The sequence below is a fragment of the Manis pentadactyla genome, chromosome 2 (assembly GCF_030020395.1).
Source record: "Manis pentadactyla isolate mManPen7 chromosome 2, mManPen7.hap1, whole genome shotgun sequence".
NCBI lineage: Eukaryota > Metazoa > Chordata > Mammalia > Pholidota > Manidae > Manis > Manis pentadactyla.
Genome location: NC_080020.1, coordinates 16,838,207 through 16,862,290, shown reverse-complemented (window position 1 = coordinate 16,862,290; position 24,084 = coordinate 16,838,207). Strand labels below are relative to the sequence as shown.

General features: G+C 38.0%; 1 protein-coding gene across 5 annotated transcripts in view; it reads left to right on the top strand.

Annotated features, from left to right (window-relative positions):
- Positions 1-24,084, top strand: part of IFT88 (intraflagellar transport 88) — a 188,826-nt gene that overhangs the window by 31,205 nt on the left and 133,537 nt on the right. For all 5 annotated transcript variants that reach the window (XR_008993219.1, XM_057490395.1, XM_036910152.2 and 2 more), the window contains 3 exons: positions 341-455; positions 2,328-2,559; positions 3,757-3,827. Coding sequence is in view for 4 of the 5 variants with exons in the window: in XM_057490395.1 (XP_057346378.1) it covers positions 341-455; positions 2,328-2,559; positions 3,757-3,827 (418 nt within the window). In the remaining variant the exon portion in view is untranslated. The remainder of the gene's footprint in view (positions 1-340; positions 456-2,327; positions 2,560-3,756; positions 3,828-24,084) is intronic.

Genomic DNA, 24,084 nt, shown 5'->3' with positions numbered 1-24,084 from the left:
TATCACATTAAAACATGTATTTAATTCTTGAGTCTAATTTTAAAATACCATGTTTTTCTTAGAAGAATACAACCCTTGTTTTATAATTTAAATAATATATTTTCTAGCCATATTTTCAGGGACCCATCTGTTTTAAGTTCCATTTCCTCCTTGAACATTAGTGTGAAGATACATGAAAATAGTGTGACTATTTTAAAATGAGAATTTTAGGTAGCTTCTGAAGCTTCAAAAGTTGAGAAAGGTTTCAAATAATATGAATTAAGGTCATTTAAAAAAATCACAGAAAAAGTGCAAAAAAAAAAAACCCAGGATATAATACATTCATTATTATTTTATTTAGGAAGATTGAAAGTGAATATGGGAAATATTTATTTAAAGCAAAGAAATTATTCCAAAGCCATTAAATTCTACCGAATGGCATTAGATCAAATTCCAAGCGTCCATAAAGAAATGAGGTAAGTTTATATAATGATAACTTTGTAAAATTTAAGTGTTGTTTTCAGAAACAAAATAACTCTTCTTACCTGTTGTTGGGGGGCTGAACATCTTGAGTTATTTGTACATGAGAGGTGTTAGATTTATGTTGTATCTGTAGTATTTTGGTCTGTTCCCCTTCTGACTGCTTGCACACAGTTGTATAATGACTAAAGGTTAAAGGCATACTGCATGGTTATTTGAAATAAAACTAAGCTAATTGGCCTATATAGGGATAACCCTGCAGGCCATTTGATAATCCTTTAGAGCAAATACATCTTACTGCTGAAACAAAATCAAAACAGCAGTCCTTTAGAACATACCAGGCTCTAGAATGTAAGGCTAGAAATTAAGACCCCCTTACATTCTTGCTGTAAATTGAGAGTGAAATATTGAAAGGAAGAAATTGCTTTGAAGTCTTAGATGAGGGGAAGGAGAAAGCTGGGATATTCAATATTCTAAGAGCAGAAACAGTAAATTATCTTATGATGTGGTAATAACCCTGGTAACGAATATACAAGGTTTCCAGGATATTTGCTGATCATAATTTCCCCTAGACACAGTTATTTGTAAATGCAACTTTTAGTGAAACTTTGTTTTTGAACTATGAATGCTGCTTCATCATTATCAGTAAATATCTAGCTTATAGAATACAATGCTCTTCAGGTATTTTTAACCCAAGTAAGGCCAATAATTAGAATATTTTAGAAAAAGGTAATACTAGATAGTGAATGTTAAGTGCTTAATAATCAAGAGGTGCTATAGTAACTAAATTGAGAGAATGATTATTGAGAATAAGAATGGCCAAGAAACGTTTTATGAAGGAGGTATACTTGAGTAGGTTACTTAAGTAAAGAGGGGAGAAGGGGTAACTCAGAGAAAGACTCAAGGAAATAAGAATCTTCATGATATGATCAAAGAATTATGAATAAACTAGTTTAAACTGAGGAATTATGTTGAGGAGTAGCTAGAAATAAGATAGGATTGCACTCATTAGAATGACTGAGATCAAAAGACAGACAATAATTATTGAAGAGGATATAGAAAAATTAGAAACGTCATACATTCAGAATATAAAATGGTACAGCCACTTTAGAAAATTCACTGTTTCTTAAAAAGTTAAATATAAATTTACCATATGACCAGCAATTCTACTCCCAGGTATAAACCCAGGAGAAATAAAAATATGTTTTGTCACAAAGGAGTGTATATGAATGTTCATAGTAGCATTATTCATAATAGCCAAAAAGTGGAAACAATCAAATAGCCACCAAGTAGGCAATGGATAAATAAAAGGTGGTATATCCGTACAATGGAATGCTGTTTGGCAATATAAAAGGAATGGAGTACTGATATGTGCTATAATGTGGAGGAACCTTCAAAAGATTATGCTAATTGGAATGGAGTACTGATATGTGCTATAATGTGGAGGAACCTTCAAAAGATTATGCTAATTGGAAGACCAGACACAAAATAGATATTGTATGACTCCATTTATATGCAATATCTAGAAAAAGCAAATCTAGAGAGACAGTAGATTAGAGGTTGCTTAGGGCTGGAGGTGAGAATGGGGAATGACTACAAATGCACAAAGTTTTCTTTTTAGGGTAGTAGAAATGACTTAAAATATGAATGTGATTATAGACTTAAAACTATGTAAATATAGCAATAATTGATTCACATATTTAAAACAAATGAATTTGATGATATGTAAATTAAACCTCAATAAAGCTTTAACAAAGCAAAAAGAAAAGTAAAATGAAAAAGAAAAGAAAGAAAATTTGTGGAATGTCTTAACTATCATACTAAAGAGTTCAGACTTTTAAACCTAACCCATGTTTATTTTTCTTTAGGATTAAAATTATGCAGAACATTGGCATTACATTTATTAAAACTGGTCAGTATTCAGATGCCATTAATTCATTTGAGCACATAATGAGTATGGCACCAAATCTGAAGGCAGGCTTCAACCTAATTCTCAGTTACTTTGCTGTTGGAGATCAAGAAAAAATGAAGAAGGCCTTCCAAAAATTGATTGCTGTTCCATTAGAAATCGATGAAGATGATAAATATATATCACCAAACGTGAGTATGAAGGACTGCCATATTGCCAGCTCTTAGTTGTCTTTGCTTTTCTGTTTCCAGAAATGCAGAAGTTGCAATGGATGACTTCTTAGATTTCTTTCAGCCCTAAATTAATGTTTTAATTAAATTTAATTAGTGTGTTTTATCATTTTCATTTATTTAAATTAGGTTGAGAATGAGACTCTATGAAATAGACCTGGAGATTATAGTTAAAACAAACTGACTATACAATTTTAGTCAAAAAGAGAGACAATGTTGTAAAAAATAAGATTATATGTCATTCTTTAGTAAGAATAATATCTTAGCCAAGGAACCCTAAAGCCTTTTTTTGACTGTTTCTTCAGTCATTGTTGAGCAGAGGGAACTAAAACCATATGTAATAAATATATCAAGAATGAAAAGAAGTAATTCTTTAATTATCCTTATTCATAGAGTGGAGCATAACACAAATATCATGTTTTCAAAGACCTGAGTAAATATTATATAATGTTAAGGAAAAAATGTGTGAAAAAATATAGATAAGCACCCATACATGAACATAAACTGGAAGGAAATACACCAAAATAGAATAGTTGCCAGACATGAGATTATTTTTGTTAATAGTTTTGAGATATTTTCCAGATTTTTCAACATAAATTATTGGTATACTGCTATATTATTTTATATTAACTCAAACTATATGAAATTTTCCTAATTATAATAACCTACTTTGGAGGGTTATGAGGATTAAATGAGGCAATGCATGTGAAATACTTAAAGACAGTTATCTGGAACATATTAAGTGCTGAGTAAATGTTAAATATTATATAACTACCTTCACATTGAAAAAAACATATGTTGTGAAAAAATCATCTGTGTTTTCAATAAGGAGCAGAGATGTGGATTCCTAAGTAGTTGATGATCATTAAACAATTTATATTTGAGTTTAGAATTTATAATATACAGCTGCTATGTACTTGGTCCTGTTCTTTCCTGCCTGACCTTTTATCAACTGCTGAGAATCTGTGTTAGCTCAATGGAGAATGTGTTAGGTAATGAGAAATAACAAAAGTTCTACTTTATGTATAAGGAAAATAGTTTAGAAAGATAAATTACTCTTCATTTATACAACTAGTTAACAGTGAGGTTGATTAGAAATCCAAATGCTCAGTGTTTGCTTCTGAATTACTCTTTTTTTTTCTAACTTTATTTTCTCAGGATGATCCACACACTAACTTAGTGATTGAAGCTATAAAAAATGATCATCTAAGGCAATTGGAACATGAAAGGTAATATTTATTTTAATAATTAAAACGTAAAAATGTAGTTCTCATTTTTATAAAAGAGCTAAATGTTTATTCTGATTATTTCTTTCAAAACTTGTTATTTCAATATACTTCTTGAAGAGTGCTGTTTCACTATTTCTATATTCACTGAATTCTCTTTTCTCTTTCAAAAGAATCTCAGTCCTCTTGCTGATCCCAGTTATTCTTACTCAGTTACTCTTGCTATTTCTTCATAATTATCTTTCCCTATGCGTTTGGTGCAGTATTTGAACTTTGTTTATATTACTTCTGTTTTTTAAAGCTATATCTGTATATATTTTTGTCCAACTTCCCAATTAAATTTCTACTCCCCAAAATAAAGTTCTTTTTATTTCATTCAACTCCCTTCTTCCAGTAAGGTACAAGGTCTCTGCCAAGTGTGGTCTGAAAGTGCCAATATTTATTGTATATTCAACAGGTATATTAGGTGTATATCATATAATATAGGGCCCTTAATTTTTTTTAACTGTGGTAAAAGCTTACCGTCTTAACCATGGTGTATAATTCTCCATGGTTCAGTAGTGTTAAATGCATCCAGTCTCCAGAACTCTTGATCTCCCCATACTACACTCTGTACCCATTGAACAACATTTTTCCAGCCTCTCCTCTCCCCAGTCTCTGGCATCTACTATTCTACTTTCTGTCTCTATTATCTCATATAAGTAGAATCATGGTATTTGTGACTGGCTTATTTCATTTAGCATAATGTCCTCAAGGACAGGATTTCCTCCATTTTAAGACAATAATATTCCACTGTATGGATGGAGAGCCTTAATCTTTAGGGATTGGTTTAATATTAAAATAAAACATTCTGGGAAGATGGCAGAGTAGAGAAAGCCTGAATCCACCTTCTGCCACCTACACACCAATTCTACCCTACATAGAGAGAATCTCACCCTGAAGAAGATCGAAGACTGAAGTGAACACTTTCTATACAACAAGGAACAGAAAAATCAAATTTGAAAAAGCCCAAAATGGCAAGAGAAGAAGAGACATGGTAACTGTGGGAACCCCAACCCAGCACAGCCACTGGCAGAGGGGAGAGAGAGGGATATGGCTGGGACAGTCAGGCATGGACTCCTTGCCCTGAGGTACAGGAACAAAGCCTGTGGCTTAGATTTAAAATGCAACTAGACCGTAAGTGAAAAACCTAATTTTCAGAACTAAACAACCATCACTTGGCAAGGAAACCATTAGAGGCAATACAGGATTGGAGGAACCAACCAGAACCATTTTTTGCCTCCTGCACATCTTAGTGCAGCTGAGAGCAGGATTTTGGAAAGATCCAGCAGTCTGTCTTGTTGCCTACTTTTATCCACTAGCCCAGAAGTTCCCCAGCTCACGGGGAGAATGCACAAATCTGTGGGCTGGTGCCATCAGGGCAACTTCCCAGAGCAAGTGGGGAATGTGCATGTCGAACCTTACCCCAAGTCACCATTGGAAGGATGCTGACATAAGAGTTCCCCAGAGCAGCCTGAAGCACACACACATAGTGCCTTATCCCAGACACCAACAGGACCACAGAGTGCTGACACAGGAATTCCCAGGAGTAGCCCAGAGTGTGCAGGGGTCACAGGGAAGCATGTATACACATGGTGCCTTATTCCAGCCACCAGCAGAGTCCATGAGCACCTGTGTGGGACTTCTTGGGAGGAGTCCAGAAGGCTTAGGAACTGAAGGGGAACATGCACAGAGCCTGACTCCATGCTGTCAACAAGACCTGGTAGGCACCCAACCCAGGAATTCCCTGGATTGATTCCAGTCATCCCAGAGTGCACATTGCATTCAGGTGAGGAGGCACAGGGGATTGAGCAGGTGCCACTGGGAGTTACCTAGAGTGTGTCCCTGATCTGCTGCTGGCCCAACACCCTTACCCTGCCAGCACAGAACTCAACAGGTGTCCACCCAAGACAGGCCCCTGGGACCATATCCTGGGAGTCCAGCACCAGGAAAACCCTGTCTCACACTTGGCCTCCAGCTTGACAAAACCATGAGGCACATGCAGTCTACACAGGGGATTCTCTTACATGAGGCCAGTCCTTCAAGACTGGGAGAGTGAGCTTTTCCAATTAATTTGTAGAACTAAGCACAAAAAGACATACACAATGAAGAGACAGAAGAATATGCTTAAAATGACAGAACAAGAAAAAATCAGAGAAAAAGCTAAATGAAGCAGGTAACCAATCTACCTGATAGAGTTTAAAGCAATCGTTGCAAAGATCCTCACTAGACTTGAGAAAACAATACAGAGCTCAAAGTGAACCTCAACAAAGAGATAGACATCTAAAAAAGAACCAGTCATTGGATTAAAGATGGCAGCGTGAGAGGAGAGACAGAGGCTTCCTCCTAAAACTGGATACAATTAGAAAATATAGTTGGTGCAACTAATCCTGAGAGAGCAACAGGAAAGAGGACGGCGCCAGACTGCACACACCTGGAGAGAAGAGCAGACCTCAGCGAATGGGGTAACATACCAGAGCTGTGGCTCCGCGGGACCTGAGCCCCTCCCCCACCCCAGCTCACCTGCGGGAGGAAGAGAAACGGAGCAGGGAGGGAGTGGAAGGCTTGGAACTGCATAATACCTAGCTCTGGAGATCTGCTCTGGGAGCACAAACCTACATTTCATGGTGCTTTCATCATACTCTTCTGATTATGGAGTTGGAAAGCTGAGACAGGCAGAGTTCCTGGGGAGACTGGGATTCTGGCCGCTTGTGGAAAGCAGGGATCCATATCCGGCTGCTCTGAGACAAAAGCTTATACCTGTGTGCCTGGCCCACTGGTTCAGGCAGTGGAGATAGGCACACCAGCCAGGAGGCGGGGAACAGCTCTCTCCTCCCCCCAGGCACCAATACTGCTCCCCTGCGACCCCCGACATTGCTTCAGGGGCTGAGCAGCTCCAGAATAGAGCTTCTGGACACTAGAGAGCGCCATATACAAATATAAAATGCCAAAGAAACCTGGTCCAGAGTAAAATTATTAATACAACTCCAGAGAAAGATTTAAATGATATGGACCTCATAATTCTTCCTGAAAGGGAGTTCAGAATAAAAATCATCAACATGCTAATGGAGGTACGGAAAGACATCCAAGAACTCAGGAATGAACTCAGGTCGGAGATCCAATCATAGAAGAGCAGAATGGAGGGTATTAAAAGCAGGTTGGATATGGTGGAGGAGACGATAAATGAAATAGAAACTAGAGAAGAGGAATACAAAGAAGCTGAGACACAGAGAAAAAAGGATCTCTAAGAATAAAAGAATATTGCGAGAACTGTGTGACCAATCCAAACAGAACAATATTCGCATTATAGGGATACCAGAAGAAGAAGAGAGAGAAAGAAAGGGATAGAAAGTGTCTTTGAGGAGGTAATTGCTAAAAACTTCCTCAATCTGGGGAAGGAGATACTCTCTCAGGCCATGGAGATCCACAGGTCTCCCAACACAAGGGACCCAAAGAAGACAAACACCAAGACACGTAGTAATTAAAATGGAAAAGATCAAGGATAAGGACAAACTGTTAAAAGCAGCCAGAGACAGAAATAAGATCACATACAAAGGAAAGCCCATCAGGCTAACATCAGACTTCTCAGCAGGAACCTTACAGGCCAGAAGGAGTGGCATGATGTATTTAATGCCATGAAGCAGAAGGGCCTGGAACCAAGATTGCTTTATCCAGCAAGATTATCATTTAAATTTGAAGGAGGGATTAAACAATTTCCAGATAAGCAAACGCGGAGAGAATTTACCAGCCACAAACCATCTCTACAGTCTATTTTGGAGGGACTGCTATAGATGGAAGGTTGAATAGCTGTCACCAGAGGTAATAAAACCACAGTAAAGAAAGTAGAACAGCTAATTACTAAGCAAATGCAAAGTTAAATTATCCCCAAAGTCAATCAAAGGATAGACAAAAAGTACAGAATATGATACCTAATATATAAAGAATGGAGGAGGAAGAAAAAGGAGGAGAAAGAGAAAAGAACCTTTAGACTGTGTTTGTAACAGCATACTGAGTTAAATTAGACTCTTAGATAGTAAGGAAATTAACCTTGAACCTTTGGTAACCACAAATCTAAAGCCTGCAAGGGCAATAAGTACATACCTATCGATAATCACCCTAAATGTAAATGTACTGAATGCACCAATCAAAAGACATAGAGTCACCGAATAGATAAAAAAACAAGACCCATCTATATGCTGCCTACAAGAGACTCACTTTAAACCCAAAGACATGCACAGACTAAAATTCAAGGGATGGTAAAAGATATTTCATGCAAACAACAGGGAGAAAAATGCAGATGTTGCAGTACTAGTGTCAGACAAAACAGACTTAAAAACAAAGACAGTAACAAGAGATAAAGAAGGGCATTACATAATGATAAAGGGCTCAGTCCAACAAGAGGATATAACCATTCTAAATATATATGCACTGAACACAGGAGCACCATCATATGTGAAACAAATACTAACAGAACTAAAGGAGGAAATAGAATGCAATGCATTCATTTTAGGAGACTTCAACACACCACTCACTCCAAAGGACAGATCCACCAGACAGAAAATAAGCAAGGACACAGAGGCACTGAAGAACACACTGGAACAGATGGACCTAATAGAAATCTATAGAACTCTACATCCAAAAGCAACAGGATACAGATTTTTTCAAGTGCACATGGAACATTCTCCAGAATAGACCACATACTAGGCCACAAAAAGAGCCACAGTAAATTCAAAAAGATTGAAATTCTACCAACCAACTTTTCAGACCACAAAGGTATAAAACTAGAACTAAATTATACAAAGAAAGCAAAAAGGCCCACAAACACAAGGAGGATTAACAACATGCTCCTAAATAATCAATGAATCAATAACCAAATTAAAATAGAGATCAAGCAATATATGGAAACAAATGACAACAACAACACAAAGCCCCAACTTCTGTAGGATGCAGCAAAAGCAGTCTTAAGAGAAAAGTATATAGCAATCCAGGCATATTTAAAGAAGGAAGAACAATCCCAAATGAATAGTCTAACGTCACAATTATCGAAATTGGAAGAAGAAGAACAAATGAGGGCTAAGATCAGCAGACAGAGGGACATAATAAAGATCACAGAAAAAACAAATAAAATTGAGAAGAATAAAACAACAGAAAAAAATCAATGAAAACAAGAGCTGGTCCTTTGAGAAAATAAACAAAATAGATAAGCCTCTAGCCAGACTTATTAAGAGAAAAAGAGAATCAACACACATCAAAAGAATCAGAAACGGGAAAGGAAAAATCACGACGGGCCCCACAGAAATACAAAGAATTATTAGAGAGTACTATGAAAACCTATATGGTAACAAGCTGGAAAACCTAGGAGAAATGGACAACTTCCTAGAAAAATACAATCTTCCAAGACTGACCCAGAAAGAAACAGAAAATCTAAACAAACCAATTACCAGCAAAGAAATTGAAGCAGTAATAAACAAACTACCCAAGAACAAAACCCCCAGGCCAGATGGATTTACCTCGGTAGTTTATCAGACATACAGAGAAGATATCATACCCATTCTCCTTAAAGTTTTCCAAAAAATGGAAGAGGAGGGAATACTCCCAAACTCATTCTATGAAGCCAGCATCACCCTAATACTAAAACCAGGCAAAGACCACACCAAAAAAGAAAACTACAGACCAATATCCCTGATGAACGTAGCTGCAAAAATACTCAACAAAATATTAGCAAACCGAATTCAAAACTACATCAAGAGGATCATATACCATGACCAAGTGGGATTCATCCCAGGGATACAAGGATGGTACAACATTAGAAAATCCATCAACATCATCCACCACATCAACAAAAAGAAGGACAAAAACCACATGATCATCTCCATAGATGCTGAAAAAGCATTCAACAAAATTCAACATCCATTCATGATAAAAACTCTCAAAAAAAAGGTATAGAGGGCAAGTACTTCAACATAATAAAGGCCATATATGATAAACCCGCAGCCAACATCATACTGAACAGCGAGAAGCTGAAAGCTTTTCCTCTGAGATTGAGAACAAGACAGGGATGCCCACTCTCCCCACTGTTATTTAGCATAGTACTGGAGGTCCTAGCAACGGCAATCAGACAAAACAAAGAAATACAAGGAATCCAGATTGGTAAAGAAGAAGTTAAACTATCACTATTTGCAGATGACATGATATTGTACATAAAAAACTAAAGACTCCACTCCAAAACTGCTAGAACTCATATCGGAATACAGCAAAGTTGCAGGATACAAAATTAACACACAGAAATCCGTGGCTTTCCTGTACACTAACAATGAACCAATAGAAAGAGAAATCAGGAAAACAATTCCATTCACAGTTGCATCAAAAAGAATAAAATACTTAGGAATAAACCTAACCAAGGAAGTGAAAAACTTATACCCTGAAAACTATAAGACACTCTTAAGAGAAATTAAAGAGGACACTAACACATGGAAACTCATCTCATGCTCTTGACCAGGAAGAGTTAATATCATCAAAATGGCCATCCTGCCCAAAGCAATATACAGATTTGATGCAGTCCCTCTCAAATTACCAACAGCATTCTCCAACGAACTGGAACAAAAAGTTCAAAAATTCATATGGAAACTCCAAAGACCCCAAATAGTCAAAGCTATCCTGAGAAGGAAGAATAAAGTGGGTGGGATCTCGCTCTCCAACTTCAAGCTCTACTACAAAGCCATAGTAATCAAGACAATTTGGTACTGGCACAAGAACAGAGCCACAGACCAGTGGAACAGAATAGAGACTCCAGAGATTAATCTAAACATATATGGTCAATTAATGTATGATAAAAGAGCCATGGACATACAATGGGGAAATGACAGTCTCTTCAACAGATGGTGCTGGCAAAACTGGACAGCTATATGTAAGAGAATGAAACTGGATCACTGTCTAACCCCATACACAAAAATGAATTCAAAATGGATCAAAGACCTGAATGTAAGTCATGAAACCATAAAACTCTTAGAAAAAAAAAACATTGGCAAAAATATCTTGGACATAAACATGAGCAACTTCTACATGAACATATTTCCCTAGGCAAGGGAAACGAAAGGAAAAATGAACAAGTGGGACTATATCAAGCTGAAAAGCTTCTGTACAGCAAAGGACACCATCAATAGAACAAAAAGGTACCCTGCAGTATGGGAGAATATATTCATAAATGACATATCCGATAAAGGCTTGACATCCAAAATATATAAAGAGCTCACATACCTCAACAAACAAAAAACAAATAATCCAATTAAAAAATAGGCAGAGGAGCTAAACAGACAGTTCTCCAAAGAAGAAATTCAGATGGCCAACAGACATGAAAAGATGCTCCACATCTCTAGTCATCAGAGAAATGCAAATTAAAACCACATTGAGATATCACCTCACACCAGTAAGTATCACCACCATCCAAAAGAGAAACAACAACAAATGCTGGCGAGGTTGTGGAGAAAGGGGAACCCTCCTACACTGATGGTGGGAATGTAAATTAGTTCAACCATTGTGGAAAACAGTATGGAGGTTCCTCAAAAAGCTCAAAATAGAAATACCATTTGACCCAGGAATTCCACTTCTAGGAATTTACCCTAAGAATGCAGCATCCCAGTTTGAAAAAGACAGATGCACCCCTATGTTTTTCACAGCACTATTTACAATAGCCAAGAAATGGGAGCAACCTAAGTGTCCATCAGCAGATGAATGGATAAAGAAGAGGTGGTACATACACACAATGGAATATTATTCAGCCATAAGAAGAAAACAAATCCTACCTACCATTTGCAACAACATGGATGCAGCTAGAGGGTATTTTGCTCAGTGAAATAAGCCAGGTGGAGAAAGACAAGTATCAAATGATTTCACTCATATGTGGAGTATAAGAACCAAGAAAAACCGAAGGAACAAAACAGCAGCAGAATCACAGAACCCAAGAGTGGACAAACAGTTACCAAAGGGAAAGGGACTGGGGAAGATGGGTGGGAAGGGAGTGATTAGGGGTTGGGGGGAAGAAAGGGGGCATTAAAATTAGCATGTATAATGTAGGGAGAGGCACAGGGAGGGCTGTGCAACACAGAGAAGACACGTAGTGATTCTACAGCATCTTACTATGCTGATGGACAGTGACTGTATTGGGGTTTGTTGGGGGGACTTGGTGAAGGTGGGAGCCTAGTAAACATAATGTTCTTTATGTAATTGTAGATTAATGATAGCAAAATGAAAAAAAAAAGTACCAGTCAGAGATGTTGAATTCAATAGATGAAATAAAACATACTGTGGAAGTAATGAACACCTAACTAGATGCATAATGGATCAGTGACTTGGAAGATAGAGCAATAGAAAGCAGTCAAGCTGAACAACAGAAGGGAGTCTTAAAAGAAATGAGGGTAGAAATAAGAGAGCTCTGCGACAACATCAAATATCCTAACTTCCACATTATAGGAGTCCCATATGGAGAAGAGAAAAAGGAGTAGAAAATTTATTTTAAGAGATAATGCTGAAAATTTCCCTAACTAATCTGAGGAAGGAAACAGTCTACTAGGTCCAGGAAACACAGAGCTCCAAGCAATGAACCCAAGAAGGTCCATACCAAGACATATCATAATCAAAATGTCAAAGATGAAAGACAAAGAATCTTAAGAGCAGCAAGAGAAAAGTAAGGTATTATGTATAAGGGAATCCCCAAAATGTTATTAGCTGATTTTTCTGCAGAAACTCTACAGGCCAGAAGGGGATGGCATGAGTTATTCAAAGTGCTGAACAGACAAAGACCTCCAACCAAGAATACCCAGCAAGGTTATCATTCAGAACTGAAGGAGAGATAAAGAGCTTCACAGATAAACATAAGTTGAGCTCATCACTACTAAACCAGCCTTATAAGGAATGTTAAAAGGACTTGCTTAAGAGAAAAAGAAAAGACCCTTAATAGAAGCAAGAAATTTATGAAGGGGAAAAATTTCCCCTGGTAAAGCAAACATAGCAGAGGAGGTATATCAATTACTTGAAAGCCACTCTGAAGGTCAGAAAGACAAAAATAACAAAAGCAATTACATCTAGAAATTAGTTAAGGAAATCACTTAATGAAAGGTATAAAAAGAAGATATATACATCAAATAGGAGGGGGACAGTAAGAAATGTAGTGCTATTAGAATACATTAAAACATAAGTGACCATCAGCTTATTATAGATTTTTATAGTCATAGGGTGTTATATAAGAACCCCATGTTAACCGCAAACCAAAAATGTAGAATACATACACAAAAAAGAAAAGGGAACCCAAGTGCAACACTAAAGAAAGTCATAACACAAGAGAAGAGAGGAAAAGAGGAACAAAGAATCAGAAAAGAACAACACAAACGTCCAGGAGGCATTTAACAAAATGGCAGTAAGTGCATACATATTTATAATTACCTTAACTGTAAATGGCCGAAATGCTCCAATCAAGAGACATAGGGTGACTGGATAAAAAAAACAAGACCTATTCTACCCATTTGCTAAGTACCAGAGACTCACTTCAGACGAAGGACTCACACAGACTGAAACTGAAGGGATGCAAAAAGCTATACCATACAAATAGGGATTTTAAAAAGTCTGGAATTGCAATACTTACATCAGACAAAATAGAATTCTAAACAAAGAAAGTAATAAGAAACAAAGCAGGACATTACATAATGATAAAGGAATCATTACAACAAGATGGAATAGTCATGAATAACTATGCATCCAACATAGGAGCACCTAAATATATAAACCAAATACTAAGAGACCTAAAGGGAGAAATTGACAGCAACACAATCATGGTAGGGGATTTTAACACCCACTTACATCAATGGATAGATCATCCAGACAGAAAATAAAAGAAATAGAGGCATTGAATGACACATTAGACCAGATGGACTTAACATATACATACAGAACATTCCACCCAAAAGCAGCAGGATACACATTTTTCTCAAGTGCACATGGAACATTCTCCATAACATATCACATATCAGGACACAAAAAGAGCCTCAGTAAATTAAAAAACAATAAAATTGTATCAAACATCTTTTCATATTACAATGGTATGATACTAGAAATCATATACATAAAGAAAACAAAAAAGTCCACAAACACATGGAGGCTTAACAACACTTCTGAATAATCAGTGGATCAATGAGCAAAACAAAGACAAAATCAAATAATACATGGAGACAAATGAAAATGAACACAACAGTTCAAAATATGTGCGATGCAGCAAAAGCAGTTCTAAGAGGGAAATACATAGTAATACAAATACAGGCCTACCTCAAGAAACAAGAACAATCCCAAGTAATCTAAACTCACAATTAAAGAAATTAGAAAAATAACAAACAAAATCCAAAGTTAGTAGAAAGAGGGACATAATAAAAGACAGAAATAGAGAATAAGAAAACAATAGGAAAAAAAATCAATGATACCAACACCCAGTTCTTTGAGAAGATAAACCAAATAGACAACCCCCTAGCCAGATTTACCAAGAAAAGACACAAACAAAATAAGACATGAAAAAAGTTACAACCAATAGCACAGAAATTCAAAGATTATAAGAGAATTCTGTGAAAAATTATATGTGAATAAATTGGACAGCCCAGAAGAAATGAAAATAGTTTCTAGGATCGTACTCTCTTCCAAGACTGACCCAATAAGAAACAAAATCTGGACACACTGATTACCAGTAACAAAATTTAATTCGTAATAAAAAAACTACCAAGGAACAAAAGTCTAGGACTAGATGGATTCATAGGTGGATTCTACAAACATTTAATGATGAACTAATGCCTATCCTTTTTTAAGTATTCCAAAAAACAGAATAACAGGGAATACTTCCAAACTCATTTTACAAAGCCAGTATTACTCTAATACTTAACCAGACAAAGATGCTACAAAAAAAATACAGACCAATATCCCTAATGAACACATATGCAAAAATACTCAACAAATATTAGCAAACTGAATTCAAAAATACATCAAGAGGATCATTCATCATTACCAAGTAGGACTTATTCCAGAGATGCAAGGATGGTACATACACTGTCCCCAAATCAATCATTATGATACACCACATTAACAACTGGAAGGATAAAAACCATATGATGATAGATGCTAAAAAAGCATTTGACAACATTCAACATCCATTCATGATAAATACTCTAAATAAAGTGGGTGTAGAGACAACATACCTCAACATAATAAAGGCCACATACAGCAAACCCATAGTCAACACCATACTCAGTGGTAAAAGCGGAAAGCTTTTCCTTTAAAATTAGGAACAAGAAAAGAATGCCCACTCACCATCTTTATTCAACATAGTACTGGAAGTCCTAGTCATGGCAATCACACAAGAAGTAAAAGGATCCAAATTGTTAAGGAAGGAGTAAAATTATCAGTATTTGCAGATGACATGATACTATATATAGAACACTCTAAAGACTCCATCAAAAAACTATTTAAACCTGTAAATGGATTCAGTAAACTTGGGGATGCAATATCAGTACACAGAAATCTCTTGAATTCCTATATAATAACAAAGAACTAGCAAAAGCTAAATCAAGAAAACAATTCCATTTACAGTGCATCAAAAAGAATAAAATGCCTAGAAATAAACTGTACCAAGGAGGTGAAAGACCTGTGTTCTGAAAACTATTAAGACACTGATTAAAGAAGTTGAAGAATACAAAAATAAATGGAAATCTATCCCATGCTAATGGATAGGAAAAATTAATATTGTCAAAATGGCCATCCTGCCCAAAGCAATTTACAGATTCAGTGCAATTCCTATCAAAATACCAATTCTGTTTTTAAATGAACTGAAGCAAATAATCCTAAAATTTATATGAAACCATAAGAGACTCCCAAATAGACAAAGCAGTCTTGGAAAAGAAGAAGTATCACACTCCCTGACTTAAGGCTCTACTAAAAAACTACAGCAATTAAAGCAGTGTTGTACTGGCACAAGAACAGACATATAGATCAATGGAGCAGAATAGAGAGCCCAGCAGTAAACTGGCTCATATGTGGTCAGTTAATATATTACAAATGAACCACGAATATATTGGGGGAAAGACAGTATCTTCAATAAATGGTGTTGAGAAAGCTGGACAGCTACAAGAGAATGAAACTAGATCATTTTCTTACACCATACACAAAAGTAAACTCTAAATGAATTAAGGATCTAAATGTAATACAGGAACCCATAAAACTCCTAGAAGACAGGAGGGGCGGAAGATGGCGGCGTGAGTAGAGCAGCGGAAATCTCCTCCCAAAACCACATATATCTATGAAAATATAACAAAGACAACCCTTCCTAGAATAAAGACCAGAGGACACAGGACAATATCCAGACCACATCTACACCTGAGAGAACCCAGTGCCTCGCAAAGGGGGTAAGATACAAGCCCCGGCCCGGCGGGAGCCAAGCGCCCATCCCCCCAACTCCTGGCGGGAGAAGAGTAGGCAGAGCGGGAGGGAGACGGAGCACAGGGCTGCCGAACACCCAGCCCCAGCCATCCGGGCCAGAGTGCAGGGCCCTCGATACTAGGAAAACAGGGCAGCAAGAACAGTGAGCGGGAACTGGAGGCCGGGTGCCGGAGGACACCAGAAAAACAAGAAAAGCAAGAGACCATTTATTTATTTATTTTTTTTGCTGTTTTGTTTTGGCGAGCGCTTTTTGGAACTCTAAAAAGGGATAGGGCACCCAATACTAGGGAAACAGGGCAGCAAGAACAGTGAGCGGGTACCAGTGGCCTGGCGCCAGAGGACACCAGAAAAGCGAGCGACCTTTTTTTTTTTTCCTTTTGCTGTTTTGTTTTGGCGAGTGCTTTTTGGAAGTCTTACAGGGACAGAGACCCCAATACTAGGGAAAGAGGGCAGCAAGACCGGTGAGCAGATGCCTGAGGTTGGCGCTGGAGAATAAAGAAAAACGAGCGGCCACCTTTTCTTTTTATTTAATTAAAAAAGAAATTTTTTTTTTTTTCTGGTGGTTGTATTGTTTTGATGGGTGCTTTTTGGAAGTCTTAAAGGGACAGGGCGGGACACTTAATCCAGAGGTAGGGAAGGCGGGGATCTCTGGGCACCCTAACCCCTGGGCTGCAGGGAGCACGGAGGCCCCTTACGGAGATAAATAGCCTCCAGGCCACTCCCCCTCCAACGGGACTCCACCACTTTGGAGCAGAGGCCCGAGCCAGGCCATGCCCACAGCAACAGCAGAGATTAACTCCATAGCAGCCGGGCAGGAAGCAGAAACCCTGCCTGCGCGCAGCTGCCCAGCACAAGCCACTAGAGGTCGCTGTTCTCCCAGGAGAGGAGGGCCACAAACCAACAAGAAGGGAAGTTCTTCCAGCCGTCACTCGTCCCAGCTCTGCAAACTATTCCTATCACCATGAAAAGGCAAAGCTACAGGCAGACAAAGATCACAGAGACAACACCAGAGAAGGAGACAGACCTAACCAGTCTTCCCGAAAAAGAATTCAAAATAAGAATCATAAACATGCTGACAGAGATGCAGAGAAAGACGCAAGAGAAATGGGATGAAGTCCGGAGGGAGATCACAGATGTCAGAAAGGAGATTGCAGAAATGAAACAAACTCTGGAAGGGTTTATAAGCAGAATGGATAGGATGCAAGAGGCCACTGATGGAATTGAAACCAGAGAACAGGAACGCATAGAAGCTGACATAGAGAGAGATAAAAGGATCTCCAGGAATGAAACAATGTTAAGAGAACTGTGTGACCAATCCAAAAGGAACAATATCCGTATTATAGGGGTTCCAGAAGAAGAAGAGAGAGGAAAAGAGATGGAAAGTGTCTTAGAAGAAATAATTGCTGAAAACTTCCCCAAACTGGGGGAGGAAATAATCGAACAGACCACAGAAATACACAGAACCCCCAACAGAAAGGATCCAAGGAGGACAACACCAAGACACATAATAATTAAAATGGCAAAGATCAAGGACAAAGAAAGAGTTCTAAAGGCAGCTAGAGAGAAAAAGGTCACCTATAAAGGAAAACCCATCAGGCTAACATCAGACTTCTCGACAGAAACCCTACAGGCCAGAAGAGAATGGCATGATATATTTAATACAATGAAACAGAAGGGCCTTGAACCAAGGATACTGTATCCAGCACGACTATCATTCAAATATGACGGTGGGATTAAACAATTCCCAGACAAACAAAAGCTGAGGGAATTTGCTTCCCACAAACCACCTCTACAGAACATCTTACAGGGAAAGCTCTAGATGGGAGCACTCCTAGAAAGAGCACAGCACAGAACACCCAACATATGAAGTATCGAGGAGGAGGAATAAGAAGGGAGAGAAGAAAAGAATCTCCAGACAGTGTATATAACAGCTCAATAAGCGAGCTAAGTTAGGCAGTAAGATACTAAAGAGGCTAACCTTGAACCTTTGGTAACCACGAATTTAAAGGCTGCAATGACAATAAGTACATATCTTTCAATAGTCACCCTAAATGTTAATGGGCTGAACGCACCAATCAAAAGACATAGAGTAATAGAATGGATAAAAAAGCAAGACCCATCTATATGCTGCTTACAAGAAACTCACCTCAAACCCAAAGACATGTACAGACTAAAAGTCAAGGGATGGAAAAACATATTTCAAGCAAACAACAGCGAGAAGAAAGCAGGGGTTGCAGTACTAATATCAGACAAAATAGACTTCAAAACAAAGAAAGTAACAAGAGATAAAGAAGGACACTACTTAATGATAAAGGGCTCAGTCCAACAAGAGGATATAACCATTCTAAATATATATGCACCCAACACAGGAGCACCAGCATATGTGAAACAAATACTAACAGAACTAAAGGGGGAAATAGACTGCAATGCATTCATTCTAGGAGACTTCAACACACCACTCACCGCAAAGGATAGATCCACTGGGCAGAAAATAAGTAAGGACATGGAAGCACTGAACAACACAGTAGAGCAGATGGACCTAATAGACATCTATAGAAGTCTACATCCAAAAGCAACAGGATATACATTCTTCTCAAGTGCACATGGAACATTCTCCAGAATAGACCACATACTAGGCCACAAAAAGAGCCTCAGAAAATTCCAAAAGATTGAAATCCTACCAACCAACTTTTCAGAACACCAAGGCATAAAACTAGAAATAAACTCTACAAAGAAAGCAAAGAGGCTCACAAACACATGGAGGCTTAACAACACGCTCCTAAATAATCAATGGATCAATGACCAAATCAAAATGGAGATCCAGCAATATATGGAAACAAATGACAACAACAACACTAAGCCCCAACTTCTGTGGGATGCAGCAAAAGCAGTCTTAAGAGGAAAGTATATAGCAATCCAAGCATATTTAAAAAAGGAAGAACAAGCCCAAATGAATGGTCTAATGTCACAATTATCGAAATTGGAAAAAGAAGAACAAATGAGGCCTAAGGTCATTTGAAGGAGGGACATAATAAAGATCAGAGAAGAAATAAATAAAATTGAGAAGAATAAAACAATAGCAAAAATCAATGAAACCAAGAGCTGGTTCTTCAATAAAATGAACAAAATAGATAAGCCTCTAGCCAGACTTATTAAGAAGAAAAGAGAGTCAATACAAATCAACATTATCAGATACGAGAAAGGAAAAATCACGACGGACCCCACAGAAATACAAAGAATAATTAGAGAATACTATGAAAACCTATATGCTAACAAGCTGGAAAACCTAGGAGAAATGGACAACTTCCTAGAAAAATACAACCTTCCATGACTGACCCAGAAAGAAACAGAAAATCTAAACAGAACAACTACCAGCAACGAAATTGAAGCGGTAATCAAAAAACTACCAAAGAACAAAACCCACGGGCCAGATGGATTTACCTTGAAATTTTATCACACATACAGGGAAGACATAATACCCATTCTCCTTAGAGTTTTCCAAAAAATAGAGGAGGAGGGGATACTCCCAAACTCATTCTATGAAGCTAACATCACCCTAATACCAAAACCAGGCAAAGACCCCACCAAAAAAGAAAACTACAGACCAATATCCCTGATGAACGTAGATGCAAAAATACTCAACAAAATATTAGCAAACCGAATTCAAAACTACATCAAATGGATCATACACCATGACCAAGTGGGATTCATCCCAGGAATGCAAGGATGGTACAACATTCGAAAGTCCATCAACATCATCCACCACATCAACAAAAAGAAGGACAGAAACCACATGATCATCTCCATAGATGCTGAAAAAGCATTTGACAAAGTTCAACATCCATTCATGATAAAAACTCTCAGCAAAATGGGAATAGAGGGCAAGTACCTCAACATAATAAAGGCCATCTATGATAAACCCACAGCCAACATTACATTGAACAGCCAGAAGCTGAAAGCATTTCCTCTGAGATCGGGAACTAGACAGGGATGCCCACTCTCTCCACTGTTATTTAACATAGGACTGGAGGTCCTAGCCACGGCAATCAGACAAAACAAAGAAATACAAGGAGTCCAGATTGGTAAAGAAGAAGTTAAACTATCACTATTTGCAGATGACATGATACTGTACATAAAAAACCCTACAGACTCCACCCCAAAACTACTAGAACTGATATCGGAATACAGCAAAGTTGCAGGATACAAAATCAACACACAGAAATCTGTGGCTTTCCTATGCGCTAACAATGAACCAACAGAAAGAGATATCAGGAAAACAACTCCATTCACAATTGCATCAAAAAAAATTAAATACCTAGGAATAAACCTAACCAAGGAAGTGAAATACTTATACTCTGAAAACTACAAATCACTCTTAAAATAAATTAAAGGGGACACTAACAGATGGAAACTCATCCCATGCTGGTGGCTAGGAAGAATTAATATCGTCAAAATGGCCATCCTGCCCAAAGCAATATACAGATTTGATGCAATCCCTATGAAACTACCAGCAACATTCTTCAATGAACTGGAACAAATAATTCAAAAATTCATATGGAAACACCAAAGACCCCGAATAGCCAAAGCAATCGTGAGAAAGAAGAATAAAGTAGGGGGGATCTCACTCCCCAACTTCAAGCTCTACTATAAAGCCATAGTAATCAAGACAATTTGGTACTGGCACAAGAGCAGAGCCACAGACCAATGGAACAGACTAGAGAATCCAGACATTAACCCAGACATATATGGTCAATTAATATTTGATAAAGGAGCCATGGACATACAATGGTGAAATGACAGTCTCTTCAACAGATGGTGCTGGCAAAACTGGACAGCTACATGTAGGAGAATGAAACTGGACCATTGTCTAACCCCATATACAAAAGTAAACTCAAAATGGATCAAAGACCTGAATGTAAGTCATGAAACCATTAAACTCTTGGAAGAAAACATAGGCAGAAACCTCTTAGATATAAACATGAGTGACCTCTTCTTGAACATATCTCCCCGGGCAAGGAAAACAACAGCAAAAATGAATAAGTGGGACTATATTAAGCTGAAAAGCTTCTGTACAGCAAAAGACACCATCAATAGAACAGAAAGGAACCCTACAGTGTGGGAGAATATATTTGAAAAAGACACATCCGATAAAGGCTTGATGTCCAGAATATATAAAGATCTCACACGCCTCAACAAACAAAAAACAAATAACCCAATTAAAAAATGGGCAGAGGAACTGAACAGACAGTTCTCCAAGAAAGAAATACAGATGGCCAACAGACACATGAAAAGATGCTCCACATCGCTAATTATCAGAGACATGCAAATTAAAACTACAATGAGGTATCACCTCACACCAGTAAGGATGGCTGCCATCCAAAAGACAAACAACAACAAATGTTGGGGAGGCTGTGGAGAAAGGGGAACCCTCCTACACTGCTGGTGGGAATGTAAACTTGTTCAACCATTGTGGAAAGCAGTATGGAGGTACATCAAAATGCTCAAAACAGACCTACCATTTGACCCAGGAATTGCACTCCTAGGAATTTACCCTAAGAATGCAGCAATCAAGTATGAGAAAGATCAGTGCACCCCTATGTTTATCGCAGCACTATTTACAATAGCCAAGAATTGGAAGCAATGTAAATGTCCATTGATAGATGAATGGATAGAGAAGATGTGATACATATACACAATGGAATACTACTCAGCCATAAGAAAAGGGAAAATCCAACCATTTGCAGCAACATGGATGGAGCTGGAGGGTATTATGCTCAGTGAAACAAGCCAAGCGGAGAAAGAGAAATACCAAATGATTTCACTTATCTGTGGAATATAAGAACAAAGGAAAAACTGCAGGAACAAAACAGCAGCAGAATCACAGAACTCAAGAATGGACTAACAGGTACCAAAGGGAAAGGGACTGGGGAGGATGGGTGGGTAGGGAGGGATACGGGGGGGAGATGTAGGGGGCTATTAAGATTAGCAAGCAGGGGGGTAGGAGAAAAGGGAGGGCTGTACAACACAGAGAAGGCAAGTAGTGATTCTACAACATTTTGCTATGCTGATGGACAGTGACTGTAAAGGGGTTTATAGGGGAGACCTGGTATAGGGGAGAGCCTAGTAAACATAATATTTGTCATGTAAGTGTAGATTAGTGATACCAAAAAAAAAAAAAGGCAGTTCCTGTGTGGTAACCTCCAATGAGTTCTACACAAGTGTATGAAGGGCATATAAAATTGTAGGCAAAGGGTCTGTTTGTGTTTATACAGAGGATCAAAGTCTAATTGGGTACCCCGAAAATGAACTAAGATACGGTATGAAAAAGAACTTCCAACATCAGCACTCTCGGGAAGACTCATGCCAGAAGATGATCATCAAAAAACCCCAACAAAGATCCACGCACTGCTACAGCTGTAGATGCACTCCTCCCACCAGTTCCTGGACTTGCCATGGGAATGAGGAAGGAGGTATCTAAGCTGGCCTGTGCGTACAGTAAAACAACAAATTGGACTGGATCTATACTGTTGTAACTCAATCAAGAATTAGGAGAAGTGCAAATTGTAGCACTCCAAAATCTTACAACTACAGACTATTTACTGTTAAAAGAACATAAGGGATGTGACCATTCCCCAGGAATGGGTTGTTTTAATTTGTCTGATTTCTCTCAGACTGTTCAAGTTCAGTTGGACAATATCCACCATATCATAGATAAGTTTTCACAAATGCCTAAGGTGCCTAACTGGTTTTCTTGGTTTCACTGGAGATGGCTGGTAATTACAGGTATGCTTTGGTTATGTAACTATACTCCTATTATGTTAATGTGTGTGCGCAATTTAAGTTGTAGCTTAAAACCTATACATGCTGAAGTTACTCTACAAGAAGATATGTCAAAGAAATAATCAATCTTCCCGTGTTTTCTTCTACCTGCTACTTCTATAGCTTTTCTTCTTCCTTCCTAATTACAACCCTTAAATAGAATTCGTGCCTCATATCAAATTTACCGAGTATCATAATTCTTCCAAGTGGTAAAGATACCTCAAGACAAATGCTGGGCATAGAAGCTACAGGGCATAAATATGCAAAGAAATAAAAAGCTAACCAGTTCAAACAATAAGGCTTCTCTCTCACTTTCAACTTTACATTTCCCTGTATGGCCCCGGAAGATGACTGGTTAGCCAGAGACGGGTAAGATTCCTCAAGGGAGGAACAACCTAAGACAGCCACAGTCACAGGGGGGTCATCAGGTTAGAAATTGGGGATCAACAGAGGTGAGGCTTAGAACCTCACCCCCCTGTTCTGAGAGAAATCTTCTGCATATGTGGATGTTTTATTGCCCTTGTCTCGCTTGGATTAACACATAGTCTACAGGCACACACCTGATCATCTACATTTGCTCTCTTACAACACTAAACTATGTTTTCTACCTTTATCTTGTATCTACCTACCACTTCAGCATTTTATTAAAAATAATAATAATAAAGAGAAATGTGGTATCCACATATAAATCAAGTATAAAAATCAAATGAGTATTCATATTTGAACTGTTTATAGTTCATAATGCATGAGCAAAACCGAAGGTTTCTGTGATGGCTGCCCTTGTACTGTTCACCATGTAAGAACTTATTCACTATGTAAGAATTTGTTTTCCATGTAAGAACTTGTTTGTTATACCTCAGAAGATTGGAGACTGACGAAAATTAGCCTTGGGGTGGATTAATGATTGTGCATTGAGCATTGACTCCCCTATACAGAA